The 17,486-nt window shown below is 36.5% G+C and overlaps 1 protein-coding gene across 4 annotated transcripts in view; it reads right to left on the reverse strand.

Annotated features, from left to right (window-relative positions):
- Positions 1-10,077: 10,077 nt before the first annotated feature.
- Positions 10,078-17,486, reverse strand: part of etv4 (ETS variant transcription factor 4) — a 34,156-nt gene continuing 26,747 nt past the window's right edge. For all 4 annotated transcript variants that reach the window (XM_039787746.1, XM_039787748.1, XM_039787750.1 and 1 more), the window contains 5 exons: positions 15,045-15,113; positions 14,292-14,339; positions 13,067-13,239; positions 11,200-11,301; positions 10,078-10,580 (listed from right to left, as the gene is read on the reverse strand). In XM_039787746.1, the coding sequence (XP_039643680.1) occupies positions 10,353-10,580; positions 11,200-11,301; positions 13,067-13,239; positions 14,292-14,339; positions 15,045-15,113 (620 nt within the window). In that variant the 3' untranslated portion in view covers positions 10,078-10,352. The remainder of the gene's footprint in view (positions 10,581-11,199; positions 11,302-13,066; positions 13,240-14,291; positions 14,340-15,044; positions 15,114-17,486) is intronic.

Below are 17,486 nucleotides of genomic sequence, written 5' to 3' on the forward strand. Positions count from 1 at the left end.
CCAGCTGTGTGTAATCAAGTCTCCGTATAAATGCACCTGCTCTGTGATAGTCTCAGAGGTCCGTGTAAAGCGCAGAGACATCATGAAGAACAAGGAACACACCAGGCAGGTCCGAGATTACTGTTGTGGAGAAGTTTAAAGCCGGTTGGATACAAAAAGATTTCCCAAGCTTTAAACATCCCAAGGAGCACTGTGCAAGCGATAATATTGAAATGGAAGGAGTATCAGACCACTACAAATCTACGAAGACCCGGCCGTCCCTCTAAACTTTCAGCTCATACAATGAGAAGACTGATCAGAGATGCAGCCAAGAGGCCCATGATCACTCTGGATGAACTGCAGAGATCTACAGCTGAGGTGGGAGACTCTGTCCATAGGACAACAATCAGTCGATACTGCACAAATCTGGCCTTTATGGAAGAGTGGCAAGAAGAAAGCCATTTCTTAAAGATATCCATAAAAAGTGTCGTTTAAAAGTTTGCCAAAAGCCACCTGGGAGACACACCAAACATGTGGAAGAAGGTGCTGTGGTCAGATGAAACCAAAATCGAACTTTTTGGCAACAATGCAAAACGTTATGTTTGGCGTAAAAGCAACACAGCTCATCACCCTGAACACACCATCCCCACTGTCAAACATGGTGGTGGCAGCATCATGGTTTGGGCCTGCTTTTCTTCAGCAGGGACAGGGAAGATGGTTAAAATTGATGGGAAGATGGATGGAGCCAAATACAGGACCATTCTGGAAGAAAACCTGATAGAGTCTGCAAAAGACCTGAGACTGGGACGGAGATTTGTCTTCCAACAAGACAATGATCCAAAACATAAAGCAAAATCTACAATGGAATGGTTCACAAATAAACATATCCAGGTGTTAGAATGGCCAAGTCAAAGTCCAGACCTGAATCCAATCGAGAATCTGTGGAAAGAACTGAAAACTGCTGTTCACAAACGCTCTCCATCCAACCTCACTGAGCTCGAGCTGTTTTGCAAGGAGGAATGGGCAAAAATGTCAGTCTCTCGATTTGCAAAACTGATAGAGACATACCCCAAGCCACTTACAGCTGTAATCGCAGCAAAAGGTGGCGCTACAAAGTATTAACTTAAGGGGGCTGAATAATTTTGCACGCCCAATATTTCAGTTTTTTATTTGTTTAAAAGGTTTGAAATATCCAATAAATTTCGTTCCACTTCATGATTGTGTCCCACTTGTTGTTGATTCTTTGAATGGCCTGAAATGTGGCAAAAAGGTCAAAAAGTTCAAGGGGGGCCGAATACTTTCGCAAGGCACTGTAGATGAGGCTGAAAATATTTTTAACAGAAGAATCACACTTTGTTAGTGAAAACAACATCATTTAGCTTTACAGATCAAGCGGCCGTGCAATATTAGAGTTACTGGAAGAAATCAAAGATGAAATTGAATCTCCCACTCAGCGTTCATCCCATTCCAGCAGTTGTTAAACTCCTGGCTACATTACAAATATTGGCATCAGGATAATTTCAAACAGTCATAGCATCAGCTGTGGGAATATCGCCAGTCTGCACTCAGCCCTATCATATACAAAATTCTGCTTTGCTGCAAAGCGCCAATTCACGGTATAGTGGGGACCGAAGCTAACTGATTACGATGGAGTGTCAGGGTTGATAAATACTAGTATGTCGAAAAAAGTCAAAAAGTATGTTGAAAAAGTACATTCAAATAAAATCATTAAAAGTCCTTAGTATTATAGATACGTTGAAAATTCATTGCTAGTAAAACATAATAGCCACGATACTATGACATTTTTAGACGCTGCCAAGACAGACAGCTTTTCGACATACCTTATACCATGGTTTTTTTCAACATACATATACCTATAGATTCTTTTGACAACATACTATACCAGTGACATTTTGCACATACTATAATATACTTTTTTTCAACATATCTCTACTATGACCTTTTATGACATTTTTCGACATACTATACTATGACTTTTTATGACTTTTTTTCGACATACTTATAATCTACTATTTTTTTTTGGACATACTATAACTATGACTTTTTTCGACATATACTATTACTATGACTTTTTATGACATTTTTTTGACATACTTATTCTATGGCTTTTTTTCGACATATAGTACTATGACTTTTTTTGACATACTATACTATGACTTTTTAGACATTTTTTGGCATACTATACTATGACATTTTTCGACATACTATACTATGACTTTTTATGACATTTTTCGACATACCATATACTTATGACATTTTTGACATACCATACACTATGACTTTTTATGACATTTTCGATAATTCATACTATGCTTTTTTATGACATTTTTCGACATATATACTATGCTTCATACTATACTATGACTTTATTTTCGAATAATTATGCTTCGAACATACTATGACATTTTTCACATACTATACCTATGATCCTTTTTATGACCTTTTTCGACATACTAACTAATTTATTTTTTGACATACTATACTATGACATTTTGACATACTATACTATGGTTTTTTTCAACATAATCTATACTATGACTTTTTATGACATTTTTCGACATACTATACTATGATTTTTTTATGACTTTTTCCATACTATACTATGGTTTTTTTACATAACTATAATTATGACTTTTTTTCGACATAACATACCTACTATGACTTTTTTATGAACTTTTTCGACATACTATACTATGGCTTTTTTTCGACATACTATACTATGGCTTTTTTTCGACATACTATACTATGATCTTTTTATGCATTTTTGCATAATATACTATGACATTTTTTTGGACATACTATAACTATGACTTTTTATGACATTGCACGACATACTATACTAGTGACCTTTTTCTCAGATACTACACTATGACTTTTTTGGCATTTTTTCGACATACTATGCTATGGCTTTTTTATGACATTTTCGACATACTATACTTTGGCTTTTTTTCAACATAACTATACTATGACTTTTTTATGACATTTTTCGACATAGTATACTATGGCTTTTTCGACATACTATAATTATGACTTTTTTTATGACATTTTTCGACCGATACTTATACTATGACTTTTTTTTGACATTTTTCGACATACTATACTATGGCTTTTTTTCAACATACTATGACTTTTTTTCGACATACTATACTCATGACTTTTTTATGACACTTTTTCGATATACCTATACTATGACTTTTTCGACATACTATAACTATTATTTTTTTCAACATACCATATACTATGGCTTTTTTCAACATAACTATACTATGACTTTTTTATGACATTTTTCGACATACAATACTATGACTTCTTATGACTTTTTTGACATACTATACTATGACTTTTTTTCGACATACTATGGCTTTTTTTTGACATACTGTAGCTATGACTTTTAAATGACATTTTTCGACATGTTATACTATGACTTTTAATGACATTTTTTGACATAATATACTATGACTTTTTCTAACATAATATACTATGACTTTTTTTCGACATACTATACTATGGCTTTTTTGTACATTTTTTTACATACCACGGGACATCTTGGATTTGTTTTTTTGCACCGTTCTGGGACTCCAACATGGGGTGAAGGTGTTTTACGGGTCAGCTAGAGGCCAGCCCTATACTATGACCTTTTCTGACTACTATACTATGACTTTTTTGCATAACTATACTATACTTTTTTTTCAACATATATATTATTAGACTTTTTATGGCTTTTTTTCAACATACTATACTATGACTTTTTTTCGACATTCTATGACTTTTTTTCGACATACTATACTATGACTTTTTTCGACATACTATACTATGCCTTTTTTCGACATACTATACTATGACTTTTTTCGACATACTATACTATGACTTTTTTATGACATTTTTCGACATACTATGACTTTTTTCAACATACTATACTATGACTTTTTTCAACATACTATACTATGACTTTTTATGACTTTAGGAAAAAGTCATAATATAGTTATGTGGTAAGAAATGTCATGAACAAAGTCATATGATAGTCCATCCATCAATCGTCCTCCGCATGGTCGTGGTATGTCGAAAAATGTCATGAAAGTCATAGTATAGCATGTTGAAAAAGTCATAGTATAGTGTGTTTAAAAAAAGTCATAGTATAGTATGTCGAAAAAAGTCATAGTATAGTATGTCGAAAAAAGTCATAGTATAGTATGTCGAATAATGTCATAGTATTGTGGCTATTATGGCTTTTTTCGACCGACTATACTGTGACTTTTTCAACGTACTATACTATGACTTTTTAATGATTTATTTCAACGTACTTTTTTGACTTTTTTCGACATACTATACTATGACTTTTTATGGCTTTTTTCCACAGACTATACTGTGAATTATTTCAACATACTATACAATTACTTTTTATGGCTTTTTTCTACATACCATACTATGACTTTTATGACTTTTTTCGGCATACTCTATACTATGTCTTTTTGACTTTTTTCAACATACTCTAATATAACTTTTTTTTTTTATCCTCTACTATGACCTTTTTTGACACACTATACTATGACTTTTTATTGCTTTATTCGATATACCATACTATGACTTTTTCAACATATTATACTGTGACCTGTTTTTCAACATACTATACTATGACTTTTTCATGACTTTTCTTTCAAAATCTTCGACATACTATACTATGACTTTTTTCTAAATTTTCGACATACTATACTATGACCTTTTATCTTTTTACAACATACTATACTATGACTTTTTAATGACTTTTCAGAATCAGAATCAGAATCACAAAAGGCTTTATTGCCAAGAACGTTTTTTGCACATATAAGGAATTTGTCATGGTGTTGGTGCATGTCACACATTCTCTAAATATAAGAGGGATAAAAAGAATATAAACGATATAAGTATAAACATATACACACAGTATGTATTAATAAAGATACAAATAAATAATAAAATAAGTTAAACAGTAGTAAAAAGGAACACTACAGCAGAGTATGTACAGTGGCATGTAGAGCCAGAGGTGTAGTGTGGAGAGAGTCAGGGTGGTTTCCAGGCCTTGTTGATAAGGCTAGTGGGAAGTGGCTCAAAGAGTTTGTGCCCGGGGTGGGAGGGGTCAGCCACAATCTTTCCAGCACGCTTCCGAGTCCTGGTGGCGTATGTGGTGTTCTCGTTTGGTGTTTGAAATGACCAGACGTTGGTTGAGTAATTAGTATGCTTTACTGTGATAACATGTTCAGGCAGATCACATACATACATTCCGTCGACTACTGATAACTGTCTGACTAACCTCGCGGGTTTAGTGCCAACATTCTATACCCAACGTATGACGGCAGTCGTACCGCAAAACGTCACTGTCGTAAACATCATACTAATGTTGTAAACCTTAAACATTACAGCGTACAGGTCCTGGAGCGGCGGCAGATTGCAGCCAATCGCCTTCTCTGCAGATCGAATGACACGCGGCAGTCTGCCCCTGTCCTTGGCAGTGGCAGCAGTGTACCAGATGGTGATGGAGGATGTGAGGATGGACTCGATGATGGCTGTGTAGAAGTGCACCATCATTGTCTTTGGCAGGTTGAATTTCTTCAGCTGCCGCAGGAAGTACATCCTCTGTGTGATTTCTTGACGAGGGAGCTGATGTTCAGCTCCCACTTGAGATCCTGGGAGATGTTAGTTCCCAGGAAGTGGAAAGACTCCACAGTGTCGATTGTGGAGCCACAGAGGGTGATGGGGGCAGGTGGGGCTGAATTCTTCCTGAAGTCCACAACCATCTACACTGTGTTTAGAGCGTTAAGCTCAAGGTTGTTTTGGTTGCACCAGGTCACCAGGTGGTCAGCCTCCCACCTGTAGACGGACTCGTCACCATCAGAGATGAGTCCGATGAGGGAGGTGTCGTCCACAAACTTCAGACGCTTGACAGACTGGTGACTGGAGGTGCAGCTGTTGGTGTACAGGGAGAAGAGCAGAGGAGAAAGAACACAGCCCTGGGGGGGATCCGGTGCTGATGGTCTGAGAGTCGGAGAGGTGTTCCCCCAGCTTCACATGCTGCTTCCTGTCAGACAGGAAGTCTGTAATCTTTTATGGCTTTTTTCTACATACCGTACTATGACTTTTTATGGGCATACTCTATACTGTCTTTTTGACTTTTTACGACATACTATGATATGACTTTTTTCAAAATCCTATACTATGACTTTTTATTGCTTTTTCAACATACCATACTATGACTTTTTTCAAAACTTTTGACATACTATACTATGACTTTTTTCTAAATTTTCGACTTACTATACTATGACTTTTTTTCGATATACTATACTATGACTTTTTCATGAGTTTTTTTGACATGCTATACTGACTTTTTTTCAAAATTTTCGACATACTATACTGACTTTTTTTCAACATACTATACTATGACTTTTTTTAAAAATTTTGACATACTATACTATGAATTTATTTTTACGTACTATACTATGACGTTTTTTCAACATACTATACTATGACTTTTTTGACATATGACTTTTTTTTCAAAACTTTCGATATACTATACTATGACTTTTTTTCAACATACTATACTGCCTTTTTTCGTCTTACAATACTATGACTTTTTTTCGAAATACTATACTATGGCTTTTTTCTAAATTTTTAACATACGATGTTTTTCGTCTTACAATACTATGATTTATTTTCAACATACTATACTGCCTTTTTTCGACATACTGACTTTTTTTGACTTACTATACCATGACTTTTTTTTCAAAACCTTCGACATACTATACTATGACTTTTTTTCAACATACTATACTGCCTTTTTTCGACATACTATGACTTTTTTCGACTTACTATACTATGACTTTTTTTGACATGCTATACTGACTTTTTTTCAAAATTTTCGACATACTATACTATGACTTTTTTCAACATACTATACTATGACTTTTTTTAAATTTTTGACATACTATACTATGAATTTTTTTTACGTACTATACTATGACTTTTTTCGACATACTATGACGTTTTTTCAACATACTATACTATGACTTTTTTGACATAATATGACTTTTTTTGACTTACTATACTATGACTTTTTTTCGATATACTATACTATGACTTTTTCATGACTTTTTTTGACATAATATACTATGACTTTTTTTCGACATAATATACTATGACTTTTTTTAAAGGAACACGCTGACTTATTGTGAATTTAGCTTATTCACCGTAAGTAAGAGTAAGACAAGTCGATACATACCCTTCTCATCTCCGTGCCGTGAACGCTGTCTGATGGCTCCAGCATTAGCTTAGCCCAGCACAGATCCTGCAGGTGACTTGTTCCAACTAGCCTACTGCTCCGAATTGTGACAAAAGTGACAAAATAACGCCAACATGTTCCTATTTACATGTTGTGATTTGTAGAGTCACAGCGTGTACAAAAAACAAAGTAGCATGAGACAGTCATCTTCTATCTGTAAACAAACCAGGAACTATATTCTCAGACAGGCTTGCTGCGAGTATATCACTCCGCCCAAGTACTATATTCTTCCGCCTGAGAATATAGTTCCTAGTTTGTTTAGGGTTAGAAGATGGCTGTGTCTCATGTTACGTTGTTTTTTTGTACACGCTGTGACTCTATAAATCACAACATGTAAATAGGAACATGTTGATGTTATTTTGTCACTTATTCGGAGCAGTAGGATTACTGGAACCATTCACCTGCCTGTTCTGTTATGGGCTGATGCCGCTGGAGCCGTCAGACAGCTTTACAGCACGCACGGAGATGAAAAGGGTATGTATGGACTTGTCTAACTCTGGGGGTTACGGTGAATAAGCTAAATTCCCAATAAGTCGGCATGTTCCTTTAAATTTTCGACATACTATACTATGAATTTTTTTTTTACGTACTATACTATGACTTTTTTTCAACATACTATACTGCCTTTTTTCGACATACTATACTATAACTTTTTTTCTAAATTTTCAAAATACAATACTATGACTTTTTTTCTAAATACTATACTATGGCTTTTTTCTAAATTTTTGACATACGATGTTTTTTGTCTTACAATACTATGATTTATTTTCAACATACTATACTGCCTTTTTTCAACATACTATGACTTTTTTTGACTTACTATACTATGACTTTTTTTTCAAAACTTTCGATATACTATACTATGACTTTTTCATGACTTTTTTGACATACTATACTATGACGTTTTTCTAAATTTTCGACATACTATACTATGAATTTTTTTTTTTTACGTACTATACTGACTTTTTTTCAACATACTATACTGCCTTTTTTCTACATACTATACTATGACTTTTTCATTACTTTTTTCGACATACAATACTATGACTTTTTTTCGACTTACTATACTTTGACTTTTTTTCGATATACTATACTATGACTTTTTCATGACTTTTTTGACATACTATACTATGACGTTTTTTTGACATACTATACTGAGTTTTTTTCAACATACTATACTGCCTTTTTTCGACATACTATACTATAACTTTTTCATTACTTTTTTCGACATACTATACTATGACTTTTTTTCGACATACAATACTATGACTTTTTTATTACTTTTTTCGACATACAATACTATGCCTTTTTTTCGACTTACTATACTTTGACTTTTTTTCAATATACTATACTATGACTTTTTCATGACTTTTTCGACATACTATACTATGACTTTTTTCTAAATTTTCGACATACTATACTATGAACTTTTTCGACACGCTATGCTGTGACTTTTTTTCGACATACTATACAACTTATTTTGACACACTATAGTATGACTTTTTATTGACTTTTTTTCGACATGCTATATTGACTTTTTTCAACATACTATACTATGGCTTGTTTATGACTTTTTTTGACAACATTTTCGACATACTATACAACTTTGTTATGACATACTATACTATGATGTTTTTTAAAAAAAAAAAAATAAAATTTTTTTTTTTAAAAAAAACAAAATACTATACTATTTTTTTTTTAAAATTTTATTTTTTTTTTTTATGCCATTTGCTATGTATAGTGTGAATTTTTTCAACATACTATACTGACTTTTTTTTAATAGATATAAATTCTCCTTTGTACCTTCTTCTATCTCTTTGATAAATTCTCAAAAAAGAGGTAACATTTGCACTGAACTGAAATTTACATTTAAATGTTAGTGGTATTAATATATCAATTTGTCGGATGTGTATTGTAAATTTTAATGATGTTGAATATTTTTGTTATGTATTGTTGGGTACTACTTTGCTACTGCAGCAAAACTAATTGCCCCTCGGGGACAAATAAAGGTCTTGAACTTGAACTTTTTTGACATACTATACTATGACTTTTTTTTCAAAATTTTCAACATACTATACTATGACTTTTTTCGACATAGTATACTATGACTTTTTCAAAATTTTCGACATACTATACTATGACTTTTTTCGACACTATTTTTTTCTACATACTATACAGACTTTTTCAGACATACTATACTATGACTTTTTTTTATAAATTCGACATACTATATGCTATGACTATTTTTTTCAAAATTTTCAACATACTATGACTTTTTTTTCCAACATACTATACTATGACTTTTTTCGACTTTATTCAAAAAATACTATACCGTGATTTTATTTTTTACATAGTATACTATGACTTTTTTTCCGACTTTCTTTGACACAACTTTTTTTGATATACAATGACCTTTTTTTCCCCCTGACTTTCGACATATGCTATAACTTTTTTTCGACATACTATACAATGACTCTTTTTCGATATCCTTTACTATGACTTTTTCGACATACTATACTAGGACTTTTTTTCGACATATATACCATGATTTTTTTCGACATACTATTCTATGACTTTTTTCGACAATAAGAACATTTCCTGAAATGATGAACTGTTCCTATAAACAGCCTGAGCAGACGAATCACATAATTAATATGGTCAGTTTGTTTTTTCTTACCATAATCCTTCTTGCTCATAAAATGGGGGAAAAGTTAAAGAATACCCACATGTATCTCATAACACACAGGAAAGAATAGTCTGGACTTCAGTTAGGATATTATTATGGGTATTTATTAAGCAATCTCTCCAACCATTCATGTTTATGGATTGAATAGGCATCAGATGTGAGAGGAATGCAGCTCTTAAAAACAAAACAAATCCCTAAAGAGATTAATTTAAAACAAAAACACCATAGCCTTATATACAAGTGAATGGGGTGGGCATGTGCAAGAGGTGCATGGGGTTTCAGGGTGTGTATGATGATGGTCGGTACAACAGGAAGATTTCTGAAGGTGGGAGAAAGGAGGTAGGGTGGGGGCTGGCTTTAGTACATGTAGCCTTTGGAATAGGGCTGGGGGCCCATGTTTTGGGGGGCTTGTTCTGTGGCGTAGGGTACTCCCTCATCCAGGTGGGACAGGGGCACTGTGTCCTCCTCGTTAACATAGCGCTCAAACTCAGCCTTCAGGCTGGGCCGCTGATTGTCGGGGAAGGCCAGCGAGATGAGGGCCTCAGGCTCACACACAAACTTGTAAACATAGCGCTCCCCTGCCACCTAGAGAGAAAGAGAGAGAGAGAGAGAGAGAGAGAGAGAGAGAGAGAGAGAGAGAGAGAGAGAGAGAGAGAGAGAGAGAGAGAGAGAGAGAGAGAGAGAGAGAGAGAGCTTGAGTCATGTAGATACACATTCAACCCTTTTTGACCTTAGGTGTAGTCTTTTAAAAGTATTTTTGTGACAGCATTTTGTGTGCAATTTTTTTCGACATACTATGACTTTTTTACGACTTTTCAATATACTATGACTTTTTTCAACATACCATTACTTTTTTCGACATACTATACTATGACATTTCGACATACTATGTTGAAAAAGTCATAGTATGTCGAAAAAAGTCATAGTATACTATGACTTTTTAAACATGACTTTCTCAACATACTATACTATGGCTTTTTTTCAACATACTATGACTTTCAACATACTATCAGTTTGACATTTTTATTGACATACTATACTATTCACATACTAGTGATTTATAAAACATACACCCATTAGATACACTTTAGAAAATATTACACATTTCAAGACAATGCTTCTAAGGTTTACATACTAAATCACCTAAATAAATAAGACATTTTAAATGACAAATTTGAAATAAAAAGGGGTGTGCATTTTGTACCTTCTGCATGATTCCCTTCTCATAGTAATAGCGCAGAGAGCGACTGAGCTTGTCATAGTTCATGGCTGGACGGTTCTTCTGCATGCCCCAGAGCCTGGCAACCTGAGCAGAAGGAAGGGAGAATGAGAAGGGGAGAAGATGGAAGAAAAGGAAATGGCTGTGGTTACACTTCTGGCTTAGTTCAGCTTTGGTGAGGTTTATCTAAAGGCGACTGGTTATTTGCATGCTTTTGAAGGCCTAAAGAATAAAGCCTTTATCAAATAACACGTCAACAGAAGAGAATAGCTTGTGTCAGCATTTTATTTTCTTGAATTTCATATTGCCCAAATCAAAATTAGACACACTTGTGTGAATTTTCATACTGTGACCACTAGGAGTCCTCGGTGGCAAACCAACGTCCTCTCTGCTCTAGGGCGAGTCCCCACATGTGGATTCACTTCCTTTTTATGTAACCCATTACCACTTGAATGCAACCAGAGTCCTACGGTGTTCACAGTGAAATAAGAGTCATGGCTGGTTGTCAGAGGCAGGCCATGAAATACACTCCCAACCCAAAATTGAACTGACGGGGGACCACTAACTGATAGAAAATTAGTGTCTCACAACCCCACACAGGCAAAGGGGAAGTTAATCAAATTATTAAGAGTGAATGATCTTAATGTTGACAAACATTTGAGATTGTGGTAGAAAGTGTAAAGCTGGGGGAGGGGGGAGACACTGCTACTCATGACTCAGGAAGAGACAGGTTGTATCCCACAGTGGCCATCCAGCCAGCAGTACTGTTTGATCTCTGAGTGTGCTCTTAGCCCTAATTGCTCTTGTAAAACTCTTACCCCATTCATTTTTAATGTACAGTAAAAAGATAATGGAAAAACACAGCAGAGCTATCCGTATTAGGACCCACCTAAATCGACGCTGTCCAATTAAACTGCAGACTTAAACATCGCCGAAATGTCTTGACTAAAGAAATGTGAGGAGGTGAGAGAGAACGGGGTGTTGGAGGATTCTTTGATAGCGCTTGTCCTTCATTTATCAATCCAGCGTTTCATGTGTTGAATAATGAATGGGGGACTAATGGAAGATGGATCAGAGAATAGACCTGTGAGGAAAGTGGCCAAATCTCACTTCTAATCGCCAACATAAATTCATTCCGAGAATAACTCCTGTGCTGTCCTTATATTAACATTGTGATCTCTATCAACACTTCTCCTCTATCTGTGAGGAAGGCGATACAGTAATACAAACTAAAAATAGTGCTGAAGCATTTTAAACAGTATCTCTTTCATTCAAACAATTACTATGATAATTCTACTACAGATTTAATAGAAAGAGGTTAAGGGCTAGTAACCCTAGAGAAGCCCTGATACTGGTGGACAATACTGACCAAAATCATATTTTGCGATAAGCATACCTTCCTTTTTTGTTTGGATTCACACCACAAAAACCTGAGGGTGGTGATGGCGCAGTGGGTATGACACATGCCTTTGGTGTGGGAGACCTAGGTTCGATTCCCACTGCGATACACCGACCAATGTGTCCCTGAGCAAGACACTTAACCCCTAGTTGCTCCAGAGGCGTGCGACCTCTGACATATATAGCAATTCTAAGTGGCTTTGGATAAAAGCGTCAGCTAAATGACATGTAATGTAATGACCAATAGATGCATACCACAAAACAAAAACTTAAACTGTATTGAAGTCAAATAAAAAAGGTTCCAACTTCTATCTAAAAATATAAATTCAAAGTGTTTAAAATACTGTAACCAATCAGTGGAATTCTGTAAGACTACTGCCGTTTGGACACAATTTCCCCATTAAAAAGAAATAACAACAACTTTTTGATTAAAAGAACAATGACTCTGGCATACCTCTTCGGGTTCAATGAGTTTGAACTCCATGCCGCGGCCAGTCCATGCGATGAAGTGGGCATTGCCCGGGTCGTCCAGCAAGGCCACCAGGAACTGCCAGAGCTGCAAGGAGCCACGGCGCTGGTAAGGTGTGCCCTCGCGAAAAACACCACCCCCCTCCTGCTTCACCTCACCTGGAATGAGGAGAGAAGAGACTGGAGATCAGTGTGTTTATGGGCTATGATCACACATGTCAAAAGGTTTTCTTTGCATTACAAATGGACCAGGAGTTACAGAATCTGACCAGCTTATGATGCAACTCAAATGTCTTTGTAGCTTCAGTTGTAGTTTACTCCCAGCCAAGATAATTCCAGGCATTTCTCGGCACATTAATCTGCATCAGATTGTGAGATTCAATCAGGAAACTGAATGGTCCAAATGGGTCTATATTACATGTACAAACAAGGAAATGTTAACCAGCTAAATAGCTGGGAAATCTCAGAATTCTAGTGGGGCCAGTACATTATTACTGTAGGTCATCTAACCTTAATGTTTCATGTGTGCATACTGACATAAACTGAATCAAATGCTTATTAACTACGGCTTATCACACTGACCACTAAAAAGGGCAGCAGTGTGTTTAGTTGGGATGGAAATAGGAACATTTTAGGGCACTACGAGAAAAAAAAAGAATGAAAATACAAACCACATAGATATTTAAACGCAAGAAGATGCAAAATAATAAATGAGTACTAATACTGGGTGAAGCAATATGTAGGTAAATGGACACTGATTAGTTCTTGGTTGTTTACCGGTTACTGGATATGTTGTACACAAGTGTGGGAACAGGAGAAGCTCAGCTAAGTTACTGCTGTCGTCTCTCAGAGAAGTTGCACACTTCACTGGTTCAACCAGTGCTGACACCCTCGGGCTGCCCACTCAATCTCCTTTAGCGTCAATCACCAACAACAGCATGGCAAACCGCGTGTCTCTCTCCTCGCTGTGACGGAGGAGCCCTACATCGTGTGTGCGGGGAAACCAAACCCACTAACTAAGCTTCTGCGTCCACAAAGACCAATGTACCTATTACACAGGGATACCTGAAGTCGATATAAGACGACAGTCCGGTATATAGAGTTTCTCTCCAATACCTGCCATCATCCAACTAACCCCTCGCCAAGTGGACTGCAGTGTGCAAATGAAATTGTGTGCGAACGCAGAGGGATTATGGGTACAGCAGGCTCACCTTCGAACTTCTCTGGAACCACACGGGAGTCGTTTTCAAACAAATAGCCTGGGAGAAAAAGGGAGAATTGTGTTAGTTTCAAGGGGCCTTGCTCTTAACACAAATAGGTTGTTCATTTGGGATCTGTGCCAAGATTTCAATACCATCCCAACAAAATACAAGGATCTATTCACACATGATTATAGTTAGGTCAATAAGTGTGTACTCTACTTTTACAAAAAAAGACGAGAGCACTTCAGTGACAGGGAGAGGATTTCATATTGGAAACACTTAAAGAGACTTGGATCTTTGCTCCCATTTTCAGGGCCAGTGAACTTATTGTAACATCTTTTGGGCCTTTAGGCATAACATCATTGATGAAAAAGAATTTGAATGACCAAAAATGGTCCAACAAACAATGTGACCGAAGGGAAGTTGTTTCTTTCTTTTTTGCTGGGGAAATACTGTGCTTTTTCCAGGAGTTATGTTTATTCAGGGATTCTTGAGGCAGGGGTGAGGCGAGAGCCTTTTGCCAATGGAAACATAGACACAGCACTGGTTAGCCAATAGAAACACAGACACTCTACACCGGTTAGCCAATGACCGCAGAGCACTAACCAGCAAAGGCTCAATGTAGATAATGCATTGGAGGGGAGATTGGATACATCCAATTACAATATTGACATCACTATGATTCCTCCTACTGAAAAACAACTAACTAATTTGGCAGAGACGTCTAAAAAAAATCTGCTATCACAGTAAAAGTCAGGTTACCTTCATTGCTGTGCTGGGGGTTTGGGTAGCCCTCACTGTGGTGATACATAGAGGGACATCCAGGCACATCTGGAACAGAAACAAATAGCTAAAAAGGTCAAATTTGTGTTTATTTCATTGGTTTAACAGTAGTCTCGCATTGCCAGACCATATTCCAGTGCTGTGCCTGCGCTGGAGTATGGTCTGGCTTCACTGCTTATCTATTCTGGGATAGGGAAAAACGCCTTTGGCTCGTTTGTATTTATTTAAACCAATCACAACCATCCAGGGCGGATGCAGCAACGGTGCCAGTGCAAAATAGATAGCGAACGGGGAGGGACATCCGGCGCGTCAGGCTGTAACCCCCGGAATGTACATCTGGTGAACCAGACTGGTTTAACACAATGAAAAATAATAGAATGATATTCTCGGAAGAAACTGTATTCTAATTTGCCCAGAAAAAAGATAATTGGATTTTTATGGGGAAATAAACTGCATTTTATCAACCATTGATTAAAAGTTGCATTTGCTTGACAATTGCTCACAAAAGGGGTTAATTGTTGAAGAATAATCACATTAAGTAAATCTTATAAGTTTGAGTGAAAAAAACCCAAAACGTACTGCGTACTTAGCCAATACGAGCTTGAGAAAGTGGGTGTATTACATGGATATTTTGTGTGATCACCCCGAGCATCGCAAGGACAAATGCTGCATTCATCATATCACTTCTCTTGTCTCTGGTGGTATTTTTAGGCCATGAGCAAGCACCTTCACCAAACCAGAAAAGCAGTACAGTATACAGTGTCCGACTGCACTCTATCTGGGCTCTATTGACTGACTCAAATGGGTGCATTCACCGAAATAGATTCTATATTCCTCCTCATAAACCTTTAAGCAAAACTCTCTGCAAGTTGGAACACATTTTTGTTATAATGAGTTCTTATAAAGGGAAGAGTATTGCCAAGAGATTTGTGCTCCATATCCTGTGACTGCTCGGCTAACCTTTGTGTGTGTGTTAGTATCTTTTACTTTGCCTGTCTGTGCATAAAAATACAGGTGTGACACTGATTATTCTATATGCGTTTGTCTGTTTCTATGCTGTCTGTCAACTGTATGAACGAGAAGATCAAGAGCATAAAAACAGAAAAGGTGCAGCTCTTTGCCTCTGGCTCTGGACGTGACTCACTCCTGGGGAATGCAGCTGCAGCACTGTGACTGTGATAAGATGCCACTGGGGAAAATCAAACCCTCCATTCTGGTGCAGCAGCACTCGATCATACTGTAAATAATATGTCTGCGAGCAATGGCAGTCTCCCAGCAGGGAGTGATCGGTCGATTGGGTGTGAGAGCAGCGGGGTTAATTGTGTACTGAGTGGCATGACCATTTTGTGTCTTTCATGCGACACAATAGCAGTGATTAACGGATACCAATTTGTATGTGAAACCAGTCTCATTCTCAAAGCCTGCTTTTAACTGTAGACTTGTGGCATTTGGCTTTCATTGTTCACATTAAACAAAAACACTGGTGTTGTCTTAACATGCTATTTTAATACAACTCATTTGTATGCTTCAGTGCCGTTCTTCCATTGCATTCCCATGATTTTACAGTTTGGGAAAGGTTCTCTTTCAATTAAATAAACAAATATATTACTGTTATAAATCAACAGCAAATAAACAACTGAAGTAATTTCTCTTTATGAACCATATTAATGTTTTGTTTGCAGGGTGCATTCATTCAAAAGCTCTTTTAAAAACAAAATATCTAATTACCTGCCTGAAAGAAAACAATATTGTTTACCGTTTCTTCCATCTAAATTTACATTACTCCATTTAAATGGTGGCGCATTAGGTCTCCTGTTTATACTATTGTTTTTAATTAGACTGTTAAAGTATACCCGGAATCCCATGACTAACTCCTTTTAACAAATTGTTTTTATTTATGCCTTCCACTTACAGCACTCATTCATACAGACAATTCTATACACTGTAAATGAAAGCCCTAGCGGTAATCATTAAAAACACACAATGACTAGAGTTTTTCTTTAAAAACAAAATAGAGTTGTACCAACAAAAAGAATCCCTCTCAATCATCACTTATGACCCACTACAAGTGTGTAGCAGTGTCTGTCTCTGCAGAGACTCTGTTCTTTCTTATTTTGCTGTGTTCAGGACGTCAACCTCTATGAAAACGTAGCGACCAGGTGCCAGATTGAAAGCATGCATCCAGGAGGAAGCTACGAAAATGGACAAAGTGCTGAAAAAAACGCAAATATAGCAAGGCGGCCAAATCTTGTTCCAAAACAAGAGTGAATCTGGGGTTGTCTTTTACCCGCTGGCAAGCACCGTAACCCTCATTGAGCTGGGGAGGAGGGGGCCAACTTTGAAGGTTGTGTTTAAAAAAATGATACAGACAAACCCTACTGATTCTGTCTTTAAGGAAGGATGGAGTGAAATGTGTTGGCA

This window comes from Perca fluviatilis, chromosome 21 (genome assembly GCF_010015445.1).
Source record: "Perca fluviatilis chromosome 21, GENO_Pfluv_1.0, whole genome shotgun sequence".
Lineage (NCBI taxonomy): Eukaryota > Metazoa > Chordata > Actinopteri > Perciformes > Percidae > Perca > Perca fluviatilis.